Here is a 22,193-nt window from a genome sequence, read left to right on the forward strand (position 1 = left end):
GCCGCGCATCCACAATCCTAGCCGCCACCACCCACCTTTCTCCGCATGCACTCAATGGAGGGTTCAACTAGACGCGACCGCGGACTCGGCCACCACAACTGCGGCAGGGTCAGGGGTGGTCGTTGATGACGTTGGGACTCCAAGTACAGAGTGTTGTGTCAGCAGAGTATTTTTCCCACAAGGGTGACTCGAGGATTTATATCGAACTATCAGAGAACTGGACAAAGAGTATTCTCTTCTCCGTTCTTTTAGCAATCCTGCAAGTAAAATAAAATCCTTGTGTCCACAATTTTAAAGTGTGGTTGTCAAGCACAAGGTTTCATATAAGTAAATAAAACACAAGTAAAAATAAAACAAGTAAAAGTAAACTAAATAAATACCTAAGAAAAATTGTAAAGGGGTTGATTATTTTTGGTGTTTTAGATGCAAGTAAGAATTTTTTTTTTTGTATTTTCGGATTAAAATAAAAAATAAGATAAAATCAATATAATGGTGTTTCTTATGATAAAAAGTGGACTAGGGTTCATGGGTTCACGTAACTATCCTCTCTTTTAAGAGTGGACAAATAGTAATTCATCAATGAAATATGAGGATGCAAAATAATAATATGAGTAAGATAAGCATTCATATGGGCATCACGTCCTAACATAGAGATGATGCAACACATCTCTCTTATACTCCACAAGAAATAAAAACTCCATGCAATCTTGTATTAAGAATGAACAGAGCATAGCAATAAGTATTTTGACATGATGTTTGAATATCAAATAGGCTACCTTGAACCAACAAGATCATCACTACTATCACGTGACGAACATAGCACATGCATTCACTTATCCTAGTGAGGTAACAAAAGAAAAAAGCAAAGCCAACATAGATCATGAATTTATGTCACTATCCAATCACTAAAACCATGCTACTATATCTAATACACACATCACCCCACACACGCTCCTGCATAGATGTTGTATCAGAACAAATACTTAAGAACGGGGTATATAATATGCATCTATCAACACATCTTGCACATAATACGATCATATCTCATAGCACAATATCATAGAATAATGATCCACCATATAGGTATTACAAATATGGCAATAATCATATGAGGCGGCTCATATGGCACTACAAACTATGAAGAACATGAGAGAAATAGATCAAGCTACTGCCGCAAACCCGTAGTCCAGAGGTGGACTACTCCTCATTGATCATGGTGATGATGATGAAGACGTTGGAGAAGGTGGAGATCCCTCCAGCGGTGATCCCGACGGAGTTCCCCCATCCAATCTTCTCTGTTGGAGCCTCCGTTTTCGTGTTTCTGTCTTTCTGTGGCTCTCTCCTCCCGAGAACTCTTCGGCGCCATACATATAGTGATTTTAGGTTAAAATATACCGGTGGGCGAAAAGATCACGCGGTTTGGACGATTGACGGCCGAAAGAGGCTAGGTGGCGCGCCATACCTTGCTGGGCGCGCCACCTATGCTCTTTCGGGCCTCAGGCCTCTCCAGGTGTGGTTCCAAGGGCCAGGGTGCTTCTTCCGATAAAAAATGATGCCCCAAAAACCGCAGGCCAATTTGACTTCGTATAGGTCACTGAAAGTGAAAATATACAAAACGAGATTTTCCCGTTCTGCAGAGTTATAAACCAAATAAAGGTGATTATGGTAAATCTCCATAAATCAATGTAAAACATGGTATTATCATCGTATATGTTGTAAAATGTGGGAATTTAATATGATCAAGGAAAAAGTTCTTGTATGCATTTTACATGCATCAGTCGTGTTGCACGCTCGCTGTCGCTTGAGGAAGAGGAGACGGAGTGCCCCCAGAACATGTTAAAGTGACGAAGCATCTCCAAAATTATGAATAAATCATTAATTTTAAATAAAAATTGTTTGGGGGCCGTGTTCGGAGGATGCGGCTGGAGAGGTATGCCCTCCATGCAAGGCATCATGGTGTGACGTCCCCAAACCCGGCCGATCCAGCGCTTTTCGTGGACGCGGTTGGGGAACACGACTGGAGGTGCTCTAAAAATAAATTAGTAAGAGAAACTTTTAGGTCTATGTTTGTTAAGCTATGTCATTGTCTGAACGATATGGGGCCATTGTAAGTCCATGATCCATACCACTCCCTCACAAATGAAAAACAAAATGACCATTTTGTGGAACATCTGTGAACATTATCAAAATTTGATTTTTGTTTTGTTTTGAGGGAAAAACATAAACAATCTAAATGTGTAATTTGGCCATCTAACTTTCGTAGCGTTTCATGATGGTGAGATAACTTCGATTTTGTAGCATTTTAGTCAAAAATTAGCCAACATTTTTCAGCCAAGTTGGCTTGCTGACTCGGCTTAACAGGTAAGTAGGTAAGTATGAGAGGGTGTTAGCGAAAAATGTCTTTGACTCCTGGGCACTAGTGCTCCCGCTGTTAAAAAAAATCGAAAATCATACATATTTGTTTTAAAAAATCTAAAAATAAATCTGGACATAGTAAATGACGTAACCTACAAGCGTGTAAAATTTTAATATGAAACTTTTTACATTGTAGGCTACACAAAAAAGACAAAATATGTTGAAATTTGGGGATTTGAAATATGCATACCCAGATTCACACATTTGTCATTTTTGTGTAGTCCAGAATATTTTGTATTTGAAATTAAAAATTTGTATGTTTATTGGATAATTCATTGGCTACACCATGATTTATTTTCTATTTTTTTGAAACGTAGAAATGTGATTTTTTTATTTAAATAGCAGGAGCAGTGTCCAGAAGCCAAAAATCTATGTCCTGGTGTTTGCTTTTTTTCACCCCAGAACGGTTTGTGCCATTGTTGTTTTTTTACTTGACAACCCTAGTTTCGAGTACTATATGTGTGTGTTAAACCATGCCATTCTTTTAACGGTTTGACCGGCGGTCATTGTATGTCCATGATCAATGCTACTCCGTCACAAATGAAAAACCATACGATTTATTTGCAGAAATTTTGAAAGAACAAGACTCAACCAGTAATTAATTTTGAGGAAAATTCAGTATAGTAATAATGCGAGTAGCTTGAGCATCGAAGTCGCAAGTTTTAGCATGGTCGTAAGTTTTTGCGGAGGTGCCATGCTGACTTGGTTTAATGGGTAAGCGCGGGAGGATGTTGACGCCTTTTCGCGCCAAAACGGTTTCCGAAGAACAAAATTTACAGAGAGGCCCTCGTTTATTTTCTACTCCTACTTGGCAATCCTAGTTTTGTGAGAGAAGTTAGACCTTGATAATTTTTCGAGGTCATCTCGACCTAGTTGCGCAAAATGTTATTATTGCTTTTTTTAGAATAAAAATAAAAATGTTATTATTGCTGCAAGTAATAACATTTTTTAACACGCATCACAAAATGTTATTATTTCTCCAAGGCACGTTCCATGGGCAGGGGCAGATCTTGTGCATAAATTGCAGGCGGCAGGCAGGCAGCTGGACACATAATTACTGCATTGGATTGGATTGCAATTGAAGCGGCGGTATGTATATATCAACCAGAAATTCTTTTTCACTTTGCGAAATCTCATTTTTTGCCCTTTCCTCCGCCCCCACTGGCTCGTTTGGTCATAAAGCCCTCCTCCGCCCTTTCGACCGGCAGAAGCCCTCACCCGGCCGCCGCCGCGGCGGCCGGCACTAACCATGGCGCACGGCCCGATAACCATCGACCGGGCACTAATGTCCCTCGACTCCCCGCCGGTGGAGTTGGAGATCGTCGCCTCCTCCTCTTCGCGCGTGACGCCGCGGCCGCCTGCGCAGATACAGGCGGGCGACGATGGCGCCTCCGACGGCGGTGAGGGGGGAGCGGAGGAGTTCAAGGGATCCACCGATCAGGAACTCCGGGCCAAGATCGCGCGCTTGCGCAGTCTCCATGGTAATACAAACGACGGCGGCGAGAAGTCGCGGAAGCTCGTCCGCCGGGTGGAGAAGGAGCTTGAGCGCCGCCGCACTGCTGGGCCGAGGAAGGTGAGCAGAATGTGTTTTCTTTGCGCAATCGTTTTTTGGGGGCAGTTCTCGGATCTCCGTGCTTTCCCCCAGTCTGGATTCGTCGTGCATACGAGGATCATCGACATTTGGATTGGGAAGTTGGGGGTTAAGGGTTTGTTGTTTTTTTGTCATTGTTTTTAGAGGGGTTTCTGGCTTTGCCTTTTGGGTTTAGGGTGGGCACCTGGGTTAAAGAGTGATAGATATTTAGTCGCTTTCAGCTTTCGAAATAGAATAGTTCCATAAAAAAGAAATTGAACTGAATGGTGAATATATATGCTTTTTGTTTGTTTGGAAGTGTATGACTTCCATGTTACAGCCTATTCTAGATCCCTAATCATCAGCTGGAATGATTGCTAAGCATTATGCCACTCGTCCTTCATAGATGTTTTTTTTTTCCTGAAGAGGACAACAATTTGCAGGTGACCAAAAGGAGAATCTTAGCAGGCAACCATGTTCCATATTTAGTCGACACAAAGCTTACTTTGTATTCAGTAATGAATTTGTAACCACTGGGCTAGTAGTTTAGCCTTAGGTGATGTGGATTTAGAATGTTGGGTAGCCGTTCAGGTCACTTAACTTCAGTCAAGTAATTTCATGTCATGTATTTATGTCTGTCAGTGCTCATGAATAAACATCAGGATTGATGATTTGATACAAGTTGTCAAGTTCAGGCTCGTAAATGACTACTTGGCGCTCCACTGTCAATAGCCCTCTTTGTTTTATAAGGATGCACACTCACACACACCGCATTCACGCCACCGCACCCACTCATACACGAGTAGGCGTCCTGACCTAAAAACACGCTAGATCTGGAGCGGAGGTCCCTCCGATGAATCTACAATATCTCCTATTTCACGGATCACAGGGCACACGGTTCACCACTGAAAGCGCACATGTGCGGCTCAATGCATGGGTTGGACCTGGGGCAGGCTGCACCGCCTCGAGCCTTACCAGTGAGCTGGCTCACGTTGTCACTGTCAGTGGCCTTGTTCTCCTGATTAACTACCGATTTATGATCTCCCTTTTTTACATTTAGTTAAGGAAAGCAATTTTTTTATGTTTATGAACTTGCAATGAAGTTGCCACATAAGCAGCAAACATCTTTCTTTCCATAATGTTTGATTTGGAGCGTGGGGTAGGGATTCAGGTGCAAGTAATTTTTTTTCGAGAAAACGCAAAGGACCTTTGCGCTTCATTTCATTGAAAAGGAAGAGTTATAGTTACAAGTCTCCTAGGAGACAGTGGTACATATAGGAAAGCGGGTTCCTAGTGTACATCCCAACTGGCTGGCAGAACAGCTCTTAGCCCTAGAGCTCCGGCCCAGTGCTCATCAATGACATTAGGATTGGTAATTTGGTACAAGATGTCATTACTAGGTTCATGGTTAACTACTTGGGTAACTACTTGGCGCTCCACTGACAGTAGCCTTGTTCATGGTTAACTACTTGGCGCTCCACTTACAAGATGTCATATCTAGGTTCATGGTTAACTACTTGGCGCTCCACTGACAGTAGCCTTGTTCTCTTGATGAACTGCAGATGTATGCTCTTGCCTTTTGTATTCAGTTCTGGAAAGCATATATTTTATTTTGTTCATGACAATGAGGCACTGGAAGTTCCAAGCGATGATCATAAACCTGCAATTGAATAATGAAGTTGGCACATAAGCAGCTTATGCCAAATATTTTTCTTTCCATGATGTTTGATTTGTATCATTAATGTGTTAAATGCATTGCTTCTTTTTGGTGTAATAGACAGGTGAATGAAATGTTTTGTCTTCACAATCTTGACAGCTAAATAATGTTTCAGAACAATTTACTTTTGCTATGTTCTAGTTGTATCATTGGGCCATTCTAATATATTCCTATTTGACAGCATATTTTCTCTCGAACAAATTTTCAGCATATTTCAAGCATGCAGTGAGTTAATGATTTTCATTAATAATTGTAGGTTGAGATGGGTCGGAGACAGTCGGTGCAGACACCCAGTGGGAATGATCCCAATGCCTCAAGTAAGCTTTATGCATGACCTTGTTATTTATGCAATGCACATCGTTAGTAATGCCAGATGCATATGCTGTTTTTTTTCTTGTACCCATCTGATGGCTACGTAAACCCATAGCAATAATTTCCCTTTCGAAAAAGGCCAGATGCATGGCTTGAGGGTGATTAAGTAAACACGACTAATAAGGAAACTAATTATCCTCTCTACTTTCCAACTAATATTATAACAGCCTCTGCATGAATAATGCATGAATGCAGTCCCACTACAAAATACTGCCAATTAGTTTGAAAGTTGATTATTGCTCAATGGCTTATGGCCTTAAAATCTCAAATGCAAAATTTTGTGGAAGCTTCAATGTGAATTTGATTTGGAACTTTTGCACAAAGTTGAATTTAGATTCACATTGAGCTAAATGGTCGTATCAATTTTAAACTATCTGTAACTTGATACATTTTGACATCTGAAAAGTAGGATTTTTATGTGTTGATATTTGCTGTAACATAATTAGCTAAATGATAACTATCTGTAACTTAAATGTTAACATCTGAAAAAAGGAATAATTATGTCTTGCATATACCGATAATTATGCAATTATATAATTAACAAAAGGGTAATCGAATACCCGTTGTTCTCGTGGCATAAGCTGCCAACTGGGGTAATGAAGTAACCAGTGGGTGAATCAGGGTGTTCACATTCGGTTTGATTTGAAACCATGAAACCCATAGGTCATTTTTTTGCATTAGTTTTGCTAGGGTATCGGAGCTAATGAAGAAAATTGAACTACCACATGCTCTCACGGTTTGTATCCAAACTGGGTTTGAACACCCCTAGGGTGAATGACTGAAGGTGCATGAGAGAAAAAGCAAGCACCTACCAGATATGTCCAAGCCTCGAGCAGAAAATAGCTCAACCCTACTTTTGTAGGAAAAAGGAAGTTCTTATACTGGATAGTGGTGGTCATTTGATCTCATTATCTTGCATACTGCCTGGGAGTCATTGTTTAGATCATGTATCGTTTTGGATGGACAACATATGTATGTTTCCCTTTTCAGTGGAGAATATAGATGTTTCAGACTCTAGACAGTCAAGGTCAACAAGCTTCCTATGGGACCACAATTTTTCAGCAGAATCTTTTTTTTTCTTATCGTATAAAGTATAAATTGCACATCTCCTCCTCCCTTTTTTAATATTTTCTCCATTGTAATGCATCTGATCTGTAGGCATAAGGGTTCATTAACTAGGTCTTTTGGTGGTTTTCAAGGCGTTTTCATGCTGGCTGCTCTAACACCATTCCTATTTCTTGCCTTCAACTGTCTGAAGGATGTAGCTTATATTCTACCAGTCACCAATGTACCATGCATTTCTTTTGCAGAAAGTGGCGATGAGCGCAATTGCAGCAACTTCGGTGGCAAACACCATCTGAAATCACATTTCACTCCACGTACAAAGAATGGCAAGGTGCGCACTTACCTATCCTCACTCCTAATTTTTATATGCCACTTTTTGTCACAATAAGCTTGTGATTAGTATTTACAAATGTTTTGACAAACTTTCCTGGTTATATTTAGGATGATGGAGTTGCATTCTCTGATGAGATGGCCTATTTTACACTTGGGGAAAGAGCAAGAAGACCAGTGAATCATGAATCAAAAAGTCGTACGGTTTGTCAAAATACTACTAATAATAGACTTCCAGATATGGATGGTACGAGGTTAGGTTTGAAGATCTGTACCAAAGATCGAAAGAAAAATAGCAACGTTGGGTCAAAGGGTATGTCCAATAAACGACATACGGAAGATGACGCTATTGAGACTCTTACCAAGAGGTATTCCCTCCTATTTGCTGACCCAATTCATTTGATGTTTTACTTATGGTAGTTCTATCCAGATGAGAACCCCGCCTATGCCCTTTAGGAATAGCTGGTCCCAAGCCCGGGTAAAGGAGGAGGGTTGTGATAGGCTTGGCGAGCCAATGTAAAAACCAGCCATTCCTATGGATATGAAACCCTATGGATATGAAGTTCATCCAGATGAGCTATGCTATCTCTTCTGTACCAGTTCGCCTGTTTCGCGCACACATCCTGGACTTTTCACTCTGCCCTTGCTGTCACCATTTATGCCTCATTTTGTCATTTTGATTGTGCATGTCACAGTTTGCTGACCATTTCTCTCCCGTAACTCTGGCGTCTCACTTTACAACTAGTAATAACTGTGTTTGCAGTACTGTTTTTCTCATTAACTATCTTCCAATGTCTAACAACCATATCAAATTCAGTTTCATGGTCATGTTTTATGATCTGATTTTATAGACGCCTATATCTTTGTCATTGTCATTAGGGACTTCAAAGACTATATGGTTCTTGTTATTGCACCAATTGGCGTGCTAAGTGCATTATCTTCAGTGCTATATTTCCGTGAACCATTGGGCTTATAATCTGCATATACGACTCATGTGAACCAATAGCCAGCTATTTGGATGAACCTGATGGAATCTCCTTGTTGGGATAAGCTCGTCTTATCTTTTCCAATTTACAGGAGGAACATAGTTCCATCTTAATAGTTCTTGCAACTAATATCTGTCTTTAAAACCACTTTTTGTGGTATGAACCGTGGATCCTAAGGATGGATGGTAGTTGTGCTCGATGGAGGCCAGGTCTTGTAGTGGTAACTTCCCGTAACATGGGTGTTAGAATAGGGGAATAGACTGGGAAAATATATTATGCAGACCTAACAGGTTGGACATAGATCTAACCTCGTGAAGGAAGTAGCAAACCCAAACGTAAAAGTGCAAAATATTTGTACTACTGCCTATACCCCAAGTCCATCCACAAACAACCACTGTTTGGCCGCCTTGTCGATCCTCGCTGTTCAGTGAGCTGATCTAGCCAGGACTATGACCGACTAACCGAGTCGCCGTCCTGTACGCACTGCCAGTACACGATTGTTTTCCTCTCACTGCCCGTTCCCCCCAAATCTTCTTTTCTAGGCCTTTTTTTTCCTCCAATCCCCATGGCATAGCTCTCAATCCTTCTCCTGCTAGTTAAACCAGCCCAAACCGAAGCAAGCCGCAGCTCCAACTTATGATCGGTGGACTGATGGTGGTCAAGTGGTGGCCGCCTGGCATCCGCCGCTGTGGGACATTACTAGTGGAGCTTCAAATTAAGCAGGGTATGCAAGAAATCAAGTCATGAAGTGTTTAATCCCCTTGCTATATAGTTGATCTGAAATAAAAAAATCACCTTACATCTTTCCTATATATCATCAGTATATCTGTGTGTAGCAATTCTCTATTGATTTGCTAACATTTTTTTTTGGCAAGAATTGCAGTTTTTTGGCATTATATGCAATGTTTTTTGGCAAGAATTGCTGTTTTTTGGCAAGAATTGCGGTTCTTTTCTATGCGGTCATTATGTTTTGCTGATAAATAATTCTGATGTGCAGGAGGGGAAATTCTAACAACCGGACCTACCAATTCGGGATGGTAAATAAAGGAAACGAAAAGAAGGTGAATACGCTGATAATTATTTCACCTTTTTCTTACATTGTTCTATGGTAGTTTTTTTTTTTTCCTTTCGCTCTTTGTAAAACTGAAATCTGTTTCAAAGCTAAAATTTCTCTGTGCATCTAGCATTATACTTACCATCGTAACATTATAAGTACAAGTACAAAAGTTTCTTTTTCATTATTTCATCCATATTTATGTTTCCCTAATTAAAATTCTATTGAACTTAAATCGCCGAAGTTATTTTATTTATAATAAAACAAAATGAGAACCTAGCTCTGCCAAAAATTGGGCATCAATCATGTATGGTGTTTGGATTTGATTCACTGAGAAGATCTGCATTGATGCTTTAATACTTTATTTATTATTGTCATTGATCTTAGCTGCAAACGTTTGACATCAATAAGATTTCTTTACTCTTGCATTTTTCAGGAAGTAGTTCTCTTGGATGATGAAGATACAGAACCTGCTAAAATAGTTGATGTTGAGATGGCTAATAAGTGGTAATTTGATAACACAAAGACATAATGTGTCTGTCATGTGTATTTCATCACTGTATATTGTAAAATCAGTGACCAATCGTAGATGTTTCATTAATCACTCGCACTTCTGCAGGGACAGAAAGTCAGTGATCTACTATCCATCAAGGTGAGAATCATGTAATGTTACAGAGGTGTTCACAGAGAGAATCTCCTGCGAAACTAATGTCTATTACTGTCTACAGAACTGATCCGGAAAGTGTTGGGCTGACATATTCTGACATAGAATGTCTTAAACCCACAGAATATTTAAATTCACCTGTTATCAATTTCTACATCCAGTAAGTACTCTATTCTTTTTTTGTGGCTTATGACATTACCTTCCTCTTTCTTCTGTTAGTAAGTTCAACATTCAAGTGCTCGCATGCAGCTGTTAGAATGTCTTGGTGGGTATGACTGAACTCTGAACTGCATTTATTTGATATGTCTTTGTCCAGCTTTTTTTAAAATCTGTAGTAAATTACTTTAGATGCCACTTTAAGGCTACCAAATGCTATGTTGAAATAGAAAAGTAGGTCTCCTTCTACTCACTTTATCACTGAGCTACTACAGGGAATAATCAGTACCTGCAAAATGCAAAGTAATTAATGAATGCCATGTTTGAAAGACATAGTTGATCTGTATAATAAAGGAATAAATGTGAATTGTATCCATCAACTGATTCGTGAATTTTCAACGTATCTCATGTTTACCGTGCTGTGTTCCCTTCAAGATGGAAATGTCGGCACTGTATTTTTTTTCTCACATTTGGACGGGGTTAGCTGAATAAACGTCAACTGTCTAGTTTTTAACATGTTTTCTGTCCATTCTGACTATGACCATGTCAGGTACCTAAAAAAATCCCGGCCTTGTGACGACTTGTATATCTTCAGTACATATTTCTATAGCAAACTTGAAAAGGCATTATCCAGGACGGTATGTTCTTGATCCTTCTGTGTTATATTTAATAATTTACAACATTACTTTTATCCTCGTTGTTACCGATCAAAGCCTTTTTCCCAAGCAAGTTGGGGTAGGCTAGATATGAAATCCAATAGAAATAAAAGGAAACGCAAAAGTCTTTTGCGTTTTCTCGAAAAAAAAGAATTAAAAGGAAACCAAAACAAGAAGAAGGAAAAAAGAGTAAATTAAGATTCTGGCACATGGATCGCTGATCTCCATGCAGTCCTATCAAGAGCCAAGACTATCGTTCATGTCATACATGTAAACATAATGTGTTTTAAAATCCGAGCGTGCAGAAAAGATACACATATGTTGCTATGGACCAACATAATTTCTCTCTCCTATGTTTCTTTCTCACTATGTCAACCCTTTCTCTTAATCTATTCATTCTCTGGTGGCTCCAATCCCCTCTACCGTCATCTAGAGAGAGCACCAATACTGTTTTTTCTGCACCAACTATACATACATGTAAGTTTTTTTGTGAAGCTTGCACACTGTCTCATTCTTTTTTTCTTGAACATGTGTGTTAAGTGCAATGCCTATCCAGTATTTGACAATGTAGGCCATGATAAACATTGGCATCTATTTTGACTTGCCGTCACTACACCGTCATCACTCTTTTATATAGGCGCAACTCCGTCATGGTCCGTATTGGCCTCACCTCCTTAATATTCTCGCCCTGCCACAAACACTTGCGCATGTATACACTCAGTAATAGTGATGATGTTTGTGGAACTTCCATCAAAGAGTTATGAAAGTGCTAATGATGATACAAACATATATACTCAGAGAAAAAAATACTTTGAATGATGAAACATCAACATAGTATAGCTCGAAGGCTAATCATATGACTAAGATACACGCGAAATATGTCACAATGCACAAAACATAAGCACATGTCATAACAGCATACCGCCCATGTCTTTTTAAATAACATGTCACAATGACTCTCGTCGTCTCTCTAGTTGGTGGATGAGTTGGCTTGACTTGGAAGGTTCATTGTTCCCACTACTGACTTTCTTTCTATACGTTCTTAAATTGCGTAGTTAACAACACCCTCGTGTGATTGTGTCATTCAATTCACATTAAATCATAATCTTTCAAAGCTTCGTTTTAGTTTATATCACCTTGTTGCTATGATTAGTAAAATATGGAGCCGCTTAACAGATTTTTTTTAGTTCTCTGCTCTTCTCCTTGAGACAGTTTTCCTAATTGCAAAAGGATATTCCCACTTTAAGTTCCAGCAAATTGTATAAAACCTTGGCGGTCTTTGTTTGTTTAATGCATAAACTGGAAGTATGCATGGTTATTTCAACATGATATGTTCCAAAAAGCGGGTGCATATCTTTTTCTCTGGAAAATAGCCTATTCATCATTACTCTTTTGTTTTAAGAATTGCTATTCATTCAATACGTTTTGCATGTTGGGATTATCTGTTATTCACCCTCGAAGCTAATTTTGATAACTGCTGATTGACTTGCATTCTTCGTAGGGTAATTGCGACTCTCAGTTTTGCAAGTTAAGGAAATGGTGGAGAAGTGTAGATATTTTTAAGACACCATATGTACTTTTGCCTATACATGGAGAGTAAGTTTTTTCATCTTTTGATAACACTACATGATGAAATCAGCCGTGTTTATCCGCTCTTTGAAGCATATATATGATTAGTTTGGTCAATATTTGGTGGCAGAATACATTTTAGAGTATCTAGTTATATAAGATGGTGCTGACCTCATGTTCTTGTAAATTAGGCTGCACTGGAGCTTGGTTATTATCTGCATGCCTGCAAAAGAGAAAGAATCAGGGCCAACAGTGTTTCACTTGGACTCTCTAGGAGTGCACTCCAGTGACAAGATTTTTTATGTGATTGAGAGGTATATTCTGTGATACTATGCGAATATTTGCTCTTGATCCCAAGCATTTACAATTCAAAACTGGGGGGCTCGGTGGTGCTGTGTACCGTCCCTGTAGGGGAACTTTTCATTCTGAAAATTCCTACCTTTGATCTAATTTAGTCGTGTCCATGAATATGAAAATTGTTGTTGCAGCTACCTCAGAGAAGAATGGAGCTATCTACAAGAGGATCAGTCTTATGATATTCCCTTTTCAGACACGATATGGAGATGTCTTCCAAGAAATATACGCAAGCAAAAAGTCGAGGTAAGAACCTTAGTGTTCTGATGATAGTTCTCAAGAGTCAAGAGGCTGGTTGTGGCTTTACACTAGCACTTCCTTTATCATGTTTTTTGTGCCAATTTTCTAAAGCTCTTTCATGTCCACTTGCAAGGTGCCGCGCCAGCGAAATGAGTATGACTGTGGCATCTTTATGCTTTACTACATTGAGAAATTTATTCAAGAAGCACCAGATAGATGGACAAGAGAGCGACTTTGCAAGGTATAAATCAACTTGCTCCATTATTGTTTCAGTAACAATCGGGAGTCTTGACTATCACGCTCTTGCTGTTTTTTCTAGTTTGGGCGCAAATGGTTCAATCCTGAAGAAACTTCGGGGCTGCGGGAGCGAATGCAAGCTCTTCTGTTTGATGTGTTTCAGAACACTCCAGTCAATGATCAAAATTCAGAGACAGAGTCACACTCCTGTGATCACTCTGAAGATGAAGACAAGGATGAGGTTACAGCTGTGACTATTATCGCCTGAATGTAGCAATGGATGAACGGTGTCATACAACACAAAGATTGTACTGCAGTTTCGCATGAGGATTTCACCAGCACTGTCAGTTATGGCTGCATGTTGCTGTAATGCGACGATATAGCTTAGACTAAAGGTCACAATGGTTGCTATGTAACAATATATTTTGTCAAGCGGATCCAGCTCTATATGCCAGGGTGGTCCAACTGTGCAATTGTCCATAGAAATATACTTAAGTCTCTTCTATGATATATAGGCTACATGGAAATCTTAGGGTGGTGGACAGACCTGTTCACCCCCCAAGATCTGCCTCATGGGGATGATGAAGCTGAGATGTTTGCCAGTCCTGCTTAGCAAATATTCCTTGTTGCACCCTTACAGTTTGAATTTTGGCGGAACGAAAACTGTAGCTCAGTGTTATATTTTGACTGAAAGTCACAGCAAACTCACATGCGCTGACTTTTAAATTTTATGGTATTACTGTTTTATCCAGCTTCTTGGAAGAGTGCAATGTATGTTTGCGTCACAAATAAAACTCAACCATGATTAGCATTAGAAGCAGATCTTACAACAATGCAACTTTCACAAGTTCTTTTTTTCTTAAGATCGCTATTTTTACAAGTCAATTTCCCCTGCTTTTGTGATATGTATGTAGATCGAGTACCATGGAGATCTGCAGGGGATTTTGGGTCCAAAGTTGTCTGACATAAGATCGCTATTATGTTAAGCTTCTATGGCGTTTGTCCATATGATTCGAAATATAATGCAGATTTTTCAAATAAAAAAAAATATTGATTTAGATTTAAAATTGTGCTTGGCCTGTACCATTCATGTACAGATGTACTGACTGGGAAACGGAACACTGGTTGTTGAGACACAGTTTGTATACACCGATGATTAGAAGTTTCTGGTGAGGTCATGACCGGAGGCTATCTTGGGCTAAAATAACCTACCCGAAAGCCTTTGGGGGCATAGTGTTCAGAGACATGCAGTGTTTTAACCAAGATTTGTTGGCACGTCAGGCCTGAAGACTGTAGGCAAATCTAGACATTTTATGTGCACGAATCATGAAGGCAAAGTACTATCTCAACAACACGTTTACGCTTTACCTTCCTACGCTTTACCATGTTGGAAAATGATTAAGATCTGGGGGCACGGTTGGGTGCTGGAGGGTATAAAGACGAGAAGACTTGGGATGAACCGATGGTAAGGCACTTGGTGGGGGTGAGGAGGAAGCGGAAACCATTCTCAAATTGAGAATTCCTCACTTGGAATTGGGAAACAAAATATTACCCACCTAGCGTGGCAGTGTGCAAACGCAAGCTCTCATGATTCGAGAACGAGCTCTAGATGGGGAAAGAATGATTCAGAACTGCGGTGGAATATAAAAGCACAAGCAAAGGTACGAATATTTGCATGGCAAGTGGCTCCTGATTCATTACCTGCGGTGGAAAACAGATGGATCAGGAAGTTGTGAGACTATTAGACTAATAACGTTTGTAAGATATAAACAAATAGTGTGTGTAATGGTATTGTCCAGGTGCAATGGCTTCTGATTAATGAAAATCTCTCTTTACTCCAAAAAAAAGAAACACGGTTTGTATCTATTGAAACATGTGGGTAATCACTTTGCATAGCAGTTATGCAAATGACATTACGAACTGATGATAATTTATAATAATTCCATGGTAGATGAATAATCATAAAATGCTAACAAATTAACAAAACTGGCATCACAAAACAAGATTCCTTCAAATTTGCCATGAATATCGTCACTGGACAATAAGACTGGCACACATCGGTAAGTTTTAAGTAGTGAAACTACAGATACCACCAGCAAAATTCCAAGGGTACTGTCCACAGTCCATGTAGCTACTGTTATTACAATCCACCAAGGGAAGGCTAAACCGAAGACGAAGACTCTTGTATGGTAACTGAAACCCCATTCTTGTTATAGTGGTGTTGCGAACCCTGGAGTTGCAAACGAGAGAAAAAACAATGGGTCAGAACAAAAACAACATCCGATAACAAATTGAACGTGAAACTAACACTATCACATTACAGAAAAGCCACCACGTTTTAGCAGTTTAAATTGAATTGAACTGCCAAAACGTCTAATATTAAGGAACTGAGGTATTAGTACTGGGGTAATAATGGTGTTCAGTGAAAGGTATTGACTTGTGTACATACACATAGAGGCAGCAGAGAGAGTATCGAGATGCTCCATGTGATAACATGATCAATAAAATACGCCCGGCTTAATTACCAGTGCAGTACATCCATTTGGTAAGGAAAGTAATTCATCAAGTGATCCAGCAAACCAACAATATAAGCACAAAAATTGTGACAGTCAACGAATTAACCACTATTTGGTACGAAGGACTGCATACACCTTGGCTTCAACTCCTTGGTTGTATGTGCCATATGCTGACCATCTTTCGGGATCTCAGTGTGTATAAAGTATATGCCCTATAAACTATCTGTCTTGTCATGGTACTGTAAAGAACATTAATGGTGATCAACCTATTTTACCAGATCTGAACTTTATGAAAAGCTGAATCAGCCAAGCCAGAGGTAGAAATGGGAGAATACATAACAGTTGTCCGAAAGGATAAGGCAGTTCACAAAATATTTGCAGACAGAAAATTGACAAGCAGTATTTTAGTTCCGATAAGGCGATAACCTGTTGCTAACAGGAAAGCATTCCAGTAAAGAACGTAACAATTAGAGACTTCCAAGGTTTGTATATAATTAAAAGTCCAACACAAACAATGCCGAACAACGTTAAAGTAGTGAATGACCAACACAGCTGAAGGTGTTATACATTTTCTGATCCTAATTTTACTAAAATAGATACATGCATTATGGACCACTTTGGTTATCATAATCCAGAAACTAAGTCAGCAACAATGTTAATGTAGTGAGTGTGATCCATTAAACTAAAAATAGGAGAAACAAAGCGACAATTGGGTTGAAATTGAAACTCTCCAGTAAATCAAGCAGTTGGGTGTGAACTTATAGACGTAGCACACACTAGTCACTGGCTTCCTACTACAATCATTCCAACTCAGGCATGGTTTTGTGGTTTTCGGCCTGGCCTTCAATAGCCATCACATTCACGGGAATGCAGGTACATTAAAAGCACAGAACTAACAAAGCACAATTGTGTCTACAGATACAGCAAACTTAGTAGGGAGAACAAAATGTAGTTCTGATCTGTTCGTTCAACATGCTAACTGTTAGCATTTCCACGCGTGATCCGTGACACGGAGAAGAGACGAACCAAGTTAAGTCGGTTTACCTTCCGAGAGCCAGCCCCAGGACCCGGGCTTGAGCCCGAGCATGGAGGTGAGCAGCGCCGACGCCGTCGCGCTGTGCAGCGGCATCAGACCCTGCACGCCGCCCAGCGCCGCCACCGGGACCCTGCACGCGCACGCCCGAATCTGAGCAAACCGTACCGTCCAAACAGGACCAATTCTTTCGAGGAAAAGAAGCAGCGTGTGTACCTCGAGATCGCGAGGCGCCGGCGCGAGGCGGCGCGGGGCAGAGCGGAGGCCGCCGCCGCCGACGCCCCCGGAGAGTGGGCCACGGCCGGCCGGGAAAGCGCTCTGGAGAGGGTGGATGGGGAAGCGGAGCGCAGCCCCGCGAGGGCTCGCCGCGCGCCGCCAGCCGCCGTCGCCATGGCTGCTGTGGATGGGCTCTAAAACCCTCGCCGCTGCCCTCTTGTGGGCTTCTTTTACAGCTTGGACGCTGAGGGCCTGTGAGACCCGAGTGGCCGAGGGCTCGGCCTTCGTGGACGCGGTCCATAGGACTTGCCAGGAATGTTGTCGCGCATGTTCCGTGGACCGTGTCCATATGAAAAGAACTCTGAATTCGCTTTTTTTTTAAACTCTGAATTCGCTATTTGGACATGCCCAAGCGGCCAAGCCAAATGTATGTGCGTCAGAGCGAAATAGATTAGATCGGATTTTTCAGAATCAGGTGATGGCTCTTCTCAAAATTTGACCAACAGGCAACAACTACTCTACATGTGTTGTTACGTCACTTACGTGGTACAGAACTGGAGCACAACCATAAGAAAAGAAAAATGCTACTGTACGTAAATTGCATAGTAACATAACAGTTGTTGGTCAATGTCTACTTTTCCAATCCAAGGAGTGCATTTAGATCTCACAAATACGGTGGAGTTGTGCCTTCTTGTTAGCAGAGTACAGGTCTTTTTTATTTACATGATTATCATAGCCGGAACAAAAATACGTTATTGGTTCCTCATGAATTTTGAGTCTTACTATTTGGCAGCACCATAAGGGTCTACAGGAAATTATCCAAAATGTATGCATCAATGGTTTTTTTTAGTTACAAAAAAACACAAATGGGATGTTATAAATCAGAAGATGAACATAGGGAATATTAGCCCCGAAAACTACAAACAGAGGCCGAGGCCAAGCTATATGTAGCTCTTTATTTTCAAAAATTCAGAAATTATAGTTTTAAGTTTCAGAAAAATCTAACAAAAAACCTGGATGTAGACAATGATGAAATCTACAAACGTGTAAAATCGATGTGAAATTCTTTGTATTGTAGACTACACAAAAATGACAAAATCTGACAGATTTTATAGTTTTGAAATGTGCACTATTTACTATTCTCAGATCCACACATTTGTTATTTTTGTGTAGCCTAAAGTACTAAGAATTTCACATTATGATTTTGCATGTTTGTAGATTCCATCATTGGCTACATTCAGGATTTTTTTTCAGAATTTTTTAAAATTTAAAAATATGATTTCCAAGTTTTTCAAAATAATCCACTCTTAGTCCCGAAAACTGCAAACGGATATCGTGACAATTGTACACAGGAAAACACCAGGGTGCAAGTTGTTTAGTCACATCACAGAAGAAAGTCAGTGATTTTCTTTAAGAAATAGGCGAATGCAATAGTTGCCACATACCCAGAAAAGTTCCTGAATGCATTTGTTTCTAGGCCTAGCTAGTTTCTTCAAGGGGCATCATCACATAAATAATGCTTCAAGCTTGAATTCCAAAGCAGAACGCTAAAAGAAGGCATTACATAGAAGAGAGAATACAGCATGTCAATGTCATGAAACTTCTGGTTAACTAAATGTTTCATAGGCTACAGCATACCTTTAGGATTTACACAACCTATTGTGGTTTTGTACCTACAAAATCTGATAACAATGTAGACTCGTTGCATTCTGATTACCAGTAGTCTTTGCAAGAGCAGACACCATTTTCGAAATGGTGGAACCTCTTTGCGTCCCTTGCAATGATCTGACGGCCAACGAGCTTGGAGATTATCTTCAAAGCCGTGTGACAATCTCCACAGGAGCGGAGATTCTTTATAACCCGAATAGGCGCACGGGGAGCGCTAGTTATAAGACCATAACTAACAGCGAGTCTCTCACTATGAGCTAGCAAGGCGTCCTCTTTAGTTTCTGGATCAACGTCGTGAAGCACAAATCGTGTATCCACAACATAGCCTGCCTCCTTCATATGAGCCGCCAAGTACCTCAGCTCTTCATAAATCTTAAGGGTTTCAGGATGGGTTCGATCCCCTGCTCTGTATTCATGAACTTTGCTTCTAGCTTCAACAGAATTAGCCTTCTTCCTTTCTTTCTCCTTTGCAAGGTCTGAAGCATTTACAGGGAAAAGACCCATTTTAGACTGCTCATTCAGCCTAGAAGGATCCAGGCGTTCGATAATCTGAGCACAACGACCCCCCAGGTCCAAAGATCCACTAAGTCGACACATATTCATCAAACTTTCCCACACATCTATGCTTGGTTCCATTGGCATCCGTTCAACAAATTCACGTGCTTCATCAAGATACCCAGACTGGCCAAGCATATTAACAACGCTGGCATAATGATCCATGGCAGGAGTTATACCAAAATCCTTCTGCATTGATTCAAAATGCAACATGCCCTCATCAACAGATCCTAAAATTCCACAGGCCAAGAAAACATGTGTGAACATGCCAGGATCTGGTTTATCTCCCGTCTGCTTAAACTGATCAAAAAAATCAGTTGCCTCTTCACCAAGACCATTGCGCACAAACCCTGAGATCATAGTGCTCCAAGACGTCAAATCATGCTGAGCCATAGTACTGAACACTTTCTTTGCATCTTCCATCGAGGCACATTTAGCATACATGTCCAAAATTTTGTTGTTAACATCTGTGTCAGCAGCTAGTTCTGATTGAGATATTTGATGATGTATTTGTCCTGCTTCTGCAAGAGCAGATGCATCAGCACATGCTTGCATCAATTTAAAGTATTGAGGAGCCTGCAGTATAATGCCTTGTTCTTGCAGCAATGGTAGAGTTTCCAGAGCTTCTTTTATTTTACCGTCTTCACATAACTTATCCAGTTCTTCAATAGTGACTTTGGGTATGCCACTGGCTTCACCAGATACTTCAGAAGGTGATCCATTGTTTGGAAGGCTGCCAGGTGGTGAATGCTGGTACCTGCTATCTTGATATGGTGTACTGCCCAAGTTGTTCTCACCTGACATGAAAGGTTGATTATCCAAATGCTTTTCTTGATAAATTCCATTACGGTTGCTCTGTACATCTGTGTTTACATTGAAATGCCCTGTCTGATTTCTACGCGTGTCAACTTTGTTAGCAGTATAAGGACTCCAATAGGCTTGTGAAGCATTGCTTTGCTGGAATCCTGCATCATCATCCTTACGGAAACTGCTATGATTTGTATACTGAGAGGCAGAATTTCCAGGCCTATTTGTATAATGACCACTTTGATCATAATTCTGTTGCTGAAAGACTTGCTGAACATTTCCAGCTGACCTTTCATATGATTGTCCTGAAGGGCCATACTCATTCTGCCTACTAGTATAGTTGTGCTGGTTACTTTGGTTGTTGTAACCTAAGCTGTGTGTGCCATATCCAGTGCCACTGGGCTGTTGATGACTATGTGGTGGACCTCCCCTAGGACTTTGGTGATTGTATGCACTACTTGCCCGATCAGGTTGCCTGGTACTATATGCAAAATCACCATGGTGGCCTTGTTGAAATCCTGCAGCTTGCTCCTTATCGGAACTGCTTGGGTTTGGATATTGTGAAGCAGAATTGCCAGGCCTATTTGCGTAGTTACCATCAGATGTTTGATCAACTTTCTGCTGCTGAAAGGCTTGATGAGCATTTCCAGTTGAGTCTTGGTATGCTGATGGACCGTATCCATACTGCCCACTCGTATATCTTTGCTGGTAACTTTGGGTGTTGTATCCAGAGTTGTACGTGTCATATCTGGTAAGATCGCGATTCATTTGCACGTTACCATCTGCAGAAAGGTCATTATTAGCTGTTGTGCCATTGTGCTGCTGCTGTGAATTTGGTAGATCGCCATTCGGGTTTTGGTGACCGTACGCACTACTGCCCCCATAAGGTTGCCTGGTATTGTATCCAGGTGTCTCACTATTCACTCTTGCACCGGTATATGGCTGCCGGCTATTTGGCAAGCCATATGATCCACCACTTTGGTAATACTGCTCAGAATTGCGTCCATAAGGTGCGTTGACAGCGCCACCAACATGCACACTTTTATTTCTGTCGGTGGCTTCTGAAGAATGAGCTGAAGGGGGATCCCTCTGCAGGGGGCGGCTGTGACGCTCAGCTGAGTGATTTGAGCGGGGCTCCCCGTAGTTCCCTTCGCTTCGCACTCCCCACTCGCGGTGGTAGTCCCCATCAACTTGTTCAGATGCCAGACTGCCAGCGCCTCGATGTTGAGCCAAAGAACGCAGACATCCTCCTCCAGCTGGAAGGCTGAAACAGAATAGCAAAGGGTACACGTGAATTTTCAGGCAAGAAACACAGATGTACAGGCATTTAGAGGCATCAAAGCAATATGTTCAGGCATGCGAACACTGAAATTACAATCCAAGGCCAAAGTGGCAAAGCTAGTTTCAGGGTGGGCGTCTGTGTTTCGTATTTTTTTTGCCATTTCAAGCTCCAAGTAAAACTGATTTCTCTTATGTATACCGTACGTGGCTCTATTTTTTATCGTATAAAGTTCACGGGGAGGACTAAACCACTGGATGATGAAATCATACGAACGCTACAAACTATACTAGATTGGTACAAGGCAGGGAAAGAACTCGTCGTACGACATGGCGAGTCACCGGAGGCGGCGCGCGGTACCTGGGCAGCGAATCGACGCGCCGGGCGGGTGAGACGAGCGCCGCCGCGAGCTCGCCGCGAGGGGAGTAGCGGGCGGCGAAGAGAGCCCTGCGCGCTCCAACCATGGCAGCCATCTCCCTCAACCTCTCAGCGCCGCGTGCTCCTGTGTGCCGCTTAAACCCTAGCTGAGCCGAAGAGAGCCCCAGCCGCCAAGCGGGAAGAGAGACTGCGCTACGGTGCGGCGGCGGTGGCGGCGGCGCGGCCGTGTGTGCGGTGGTGGTGGTGGGAATGATCCGCCCGGGCTCGGGCCGGGCAGGTATAGCACGAAAGATGGGCCGGCCCATTGGGCTTCGCTGGATACTGGGCCGGGCTTTTCACTTTCACGTCTCCGTTAG

At 41.3% G+C, this 22,193-nt stretch overlaps 3 protein-coding genes across 3 annotated transcripts; 1 reads left to right on the forward strand and 2 right to left on the reverse strand.

Annotated features, from left to right (window-relative positions):
- Positions 1-3,563: 3,563 nt before the first annotated feature.
- On the forward strand, positions 3,564-14,136 carry LOC127343772 (uncharacterized). Its single transcript, XM_051369958.2, has 14 exons — positions 3,564-3,988; positions 5,959-6,019; positions 7,385-7,470; positions 7,581-7,837; positions 9,453-9,516; positions 9,946-10,016; positions 10,129-10,161; positions 10,238-10,333; positions 10,880-10,967; positions 12,487-12,581; positions 12,746-12,868; positions 13,043-13,154; positions 13,282-13,389; positions 13,468-14,136. The coding sequence occupies exons 1-14, from the start codon at positions 3,665-3,667 to the stop codon at positions 13,651-13,653; spliced, it is 1,704 nt and encodes a 567-aa protein (XP_051225918.1). The 5' UTR covers positions 3,564-3,664; the 3' UTR covers positions 13,654-14,136.
- A 1,241-nt stretch (positions 14,137-15,377) lies between these two features.
- LOC127343769 (uncharacterized) lies at positions 15,378-17,395 on the reverse strand. Its single transcript, XM_051369957.2, has 3 exons — positions 17,151-17,395; positions 16,946-17,067; positions 15,378-15,615 (listed from the first exon to the last, which is right to left on the reverse strand). The coding sequence occupies exons 1-3, from the start codon at positions 17,324-17,326 to the stop codon at positions 15,596-15,598; spliced, it is 318 nt and encodes a 105-aa protein (XP_051225917.1). The 5' UTR covers positions 17,327-17,395; the 3' UTR covers positions 15,378-15,595.
- Positions 17,396-18,655: 1,260 nt separating this feature from the next.
- LOC127343767 (uncharacterized) lies at positions 18,656-22,083 on the reverse strand. The gene is made up of 2 exons (XM_051369955.2): positions 21,820-22,083; positions 18,656-21,444 (listed from the first exon to the last, which is right to left on the reverse strand). The coding sequence occupies exons 1-2, from the start codon at positions 21,930-21,932 to the stop codon at positions 18,864-18,866; spliced, it is 2,694 nt and encodes an 897-aa protein (XP_051225915.1). The 5' UTR covers positions 21,933-22,083; the 3' UTR covers positions 18,656-18,863.
- Between the last annotated feature and the right edge of the window lie 110 nt (positions 22,084-22,193).

The sequence above is a fragment of the Lolium perenne genome, chromosome 3 (assembly GCF_019359855.2).
Source record: "Lolium perenne isolate Kyuss_39 chromosome 3, Kyuss_2.0, whole genome shotgun sequence".
Classification (NCBI taxonomy): Eukaryota; Viridiplantae; Streptophyta; class Magnoliopsida; order Poales; family Poaceae; genus Lolium; species Lolium perenne.

Bases quoted from the DNA above. Each gene is read 5' to 3' on its own strand.
- LOC127343772 (XM_051369958.2), top strand. From the start codon at position 3,665: ATGGCGCACGGCCCGATAACCATCGACCGGGCACTAATGTCCCTCGAC. The intron at 7,838-9,452 runs GTATTCCCTCCT...TCTGATGTGCAG, and splicing joins ATTGAGACTCTTACCAAGAG to GAGGGGAAATTCTAACAACC. The intron at 9,517-9,945 runs GTGAATACGCTG...TGCATTTTTCAG, and splicing joins ATAAAGGAAACGAAAAGAAG to GAAGTAGTTCTCTTGGATGA.
- LOC127343769 (XM_051369957.2), bottom strand. From the start codon at position 17,326: ATGGCGACGGCGGCTGGCGGCGCGCGGCGAGCCCTCGCGGGGCTGCGC. The intron at 17,068-17,150 runs GTACACACGCTG...GTGCGCGTGCAG, and splicing joins CGGCGCCTCGCGATCTCGAG to GGTCCCGGTGGCGGCGCTGG. The intron at 15,616-16,945 runs GTAAACCGACTT...TTGCAACTCCAG, and splicing joins CTGGGGCTGGCTCTCGGAAG to GGTTCGCAACACCACTATAA.
- LOC127343767 (XM_051369955.2), bottom strand. From the start codon at position 21,932: ATGGCTGCCATGGTTGGAGCGCGCAGGGCTCTCTTCGCCGCCCGCTAC. The intron at 21,445-21,819 runs GTACCGCGCGCC...ATTCTGTTTCAG, and splicing joins CGCGTCGATTCGCTGCCCAG to CCTTCCAGCTGGAGGAGGAT.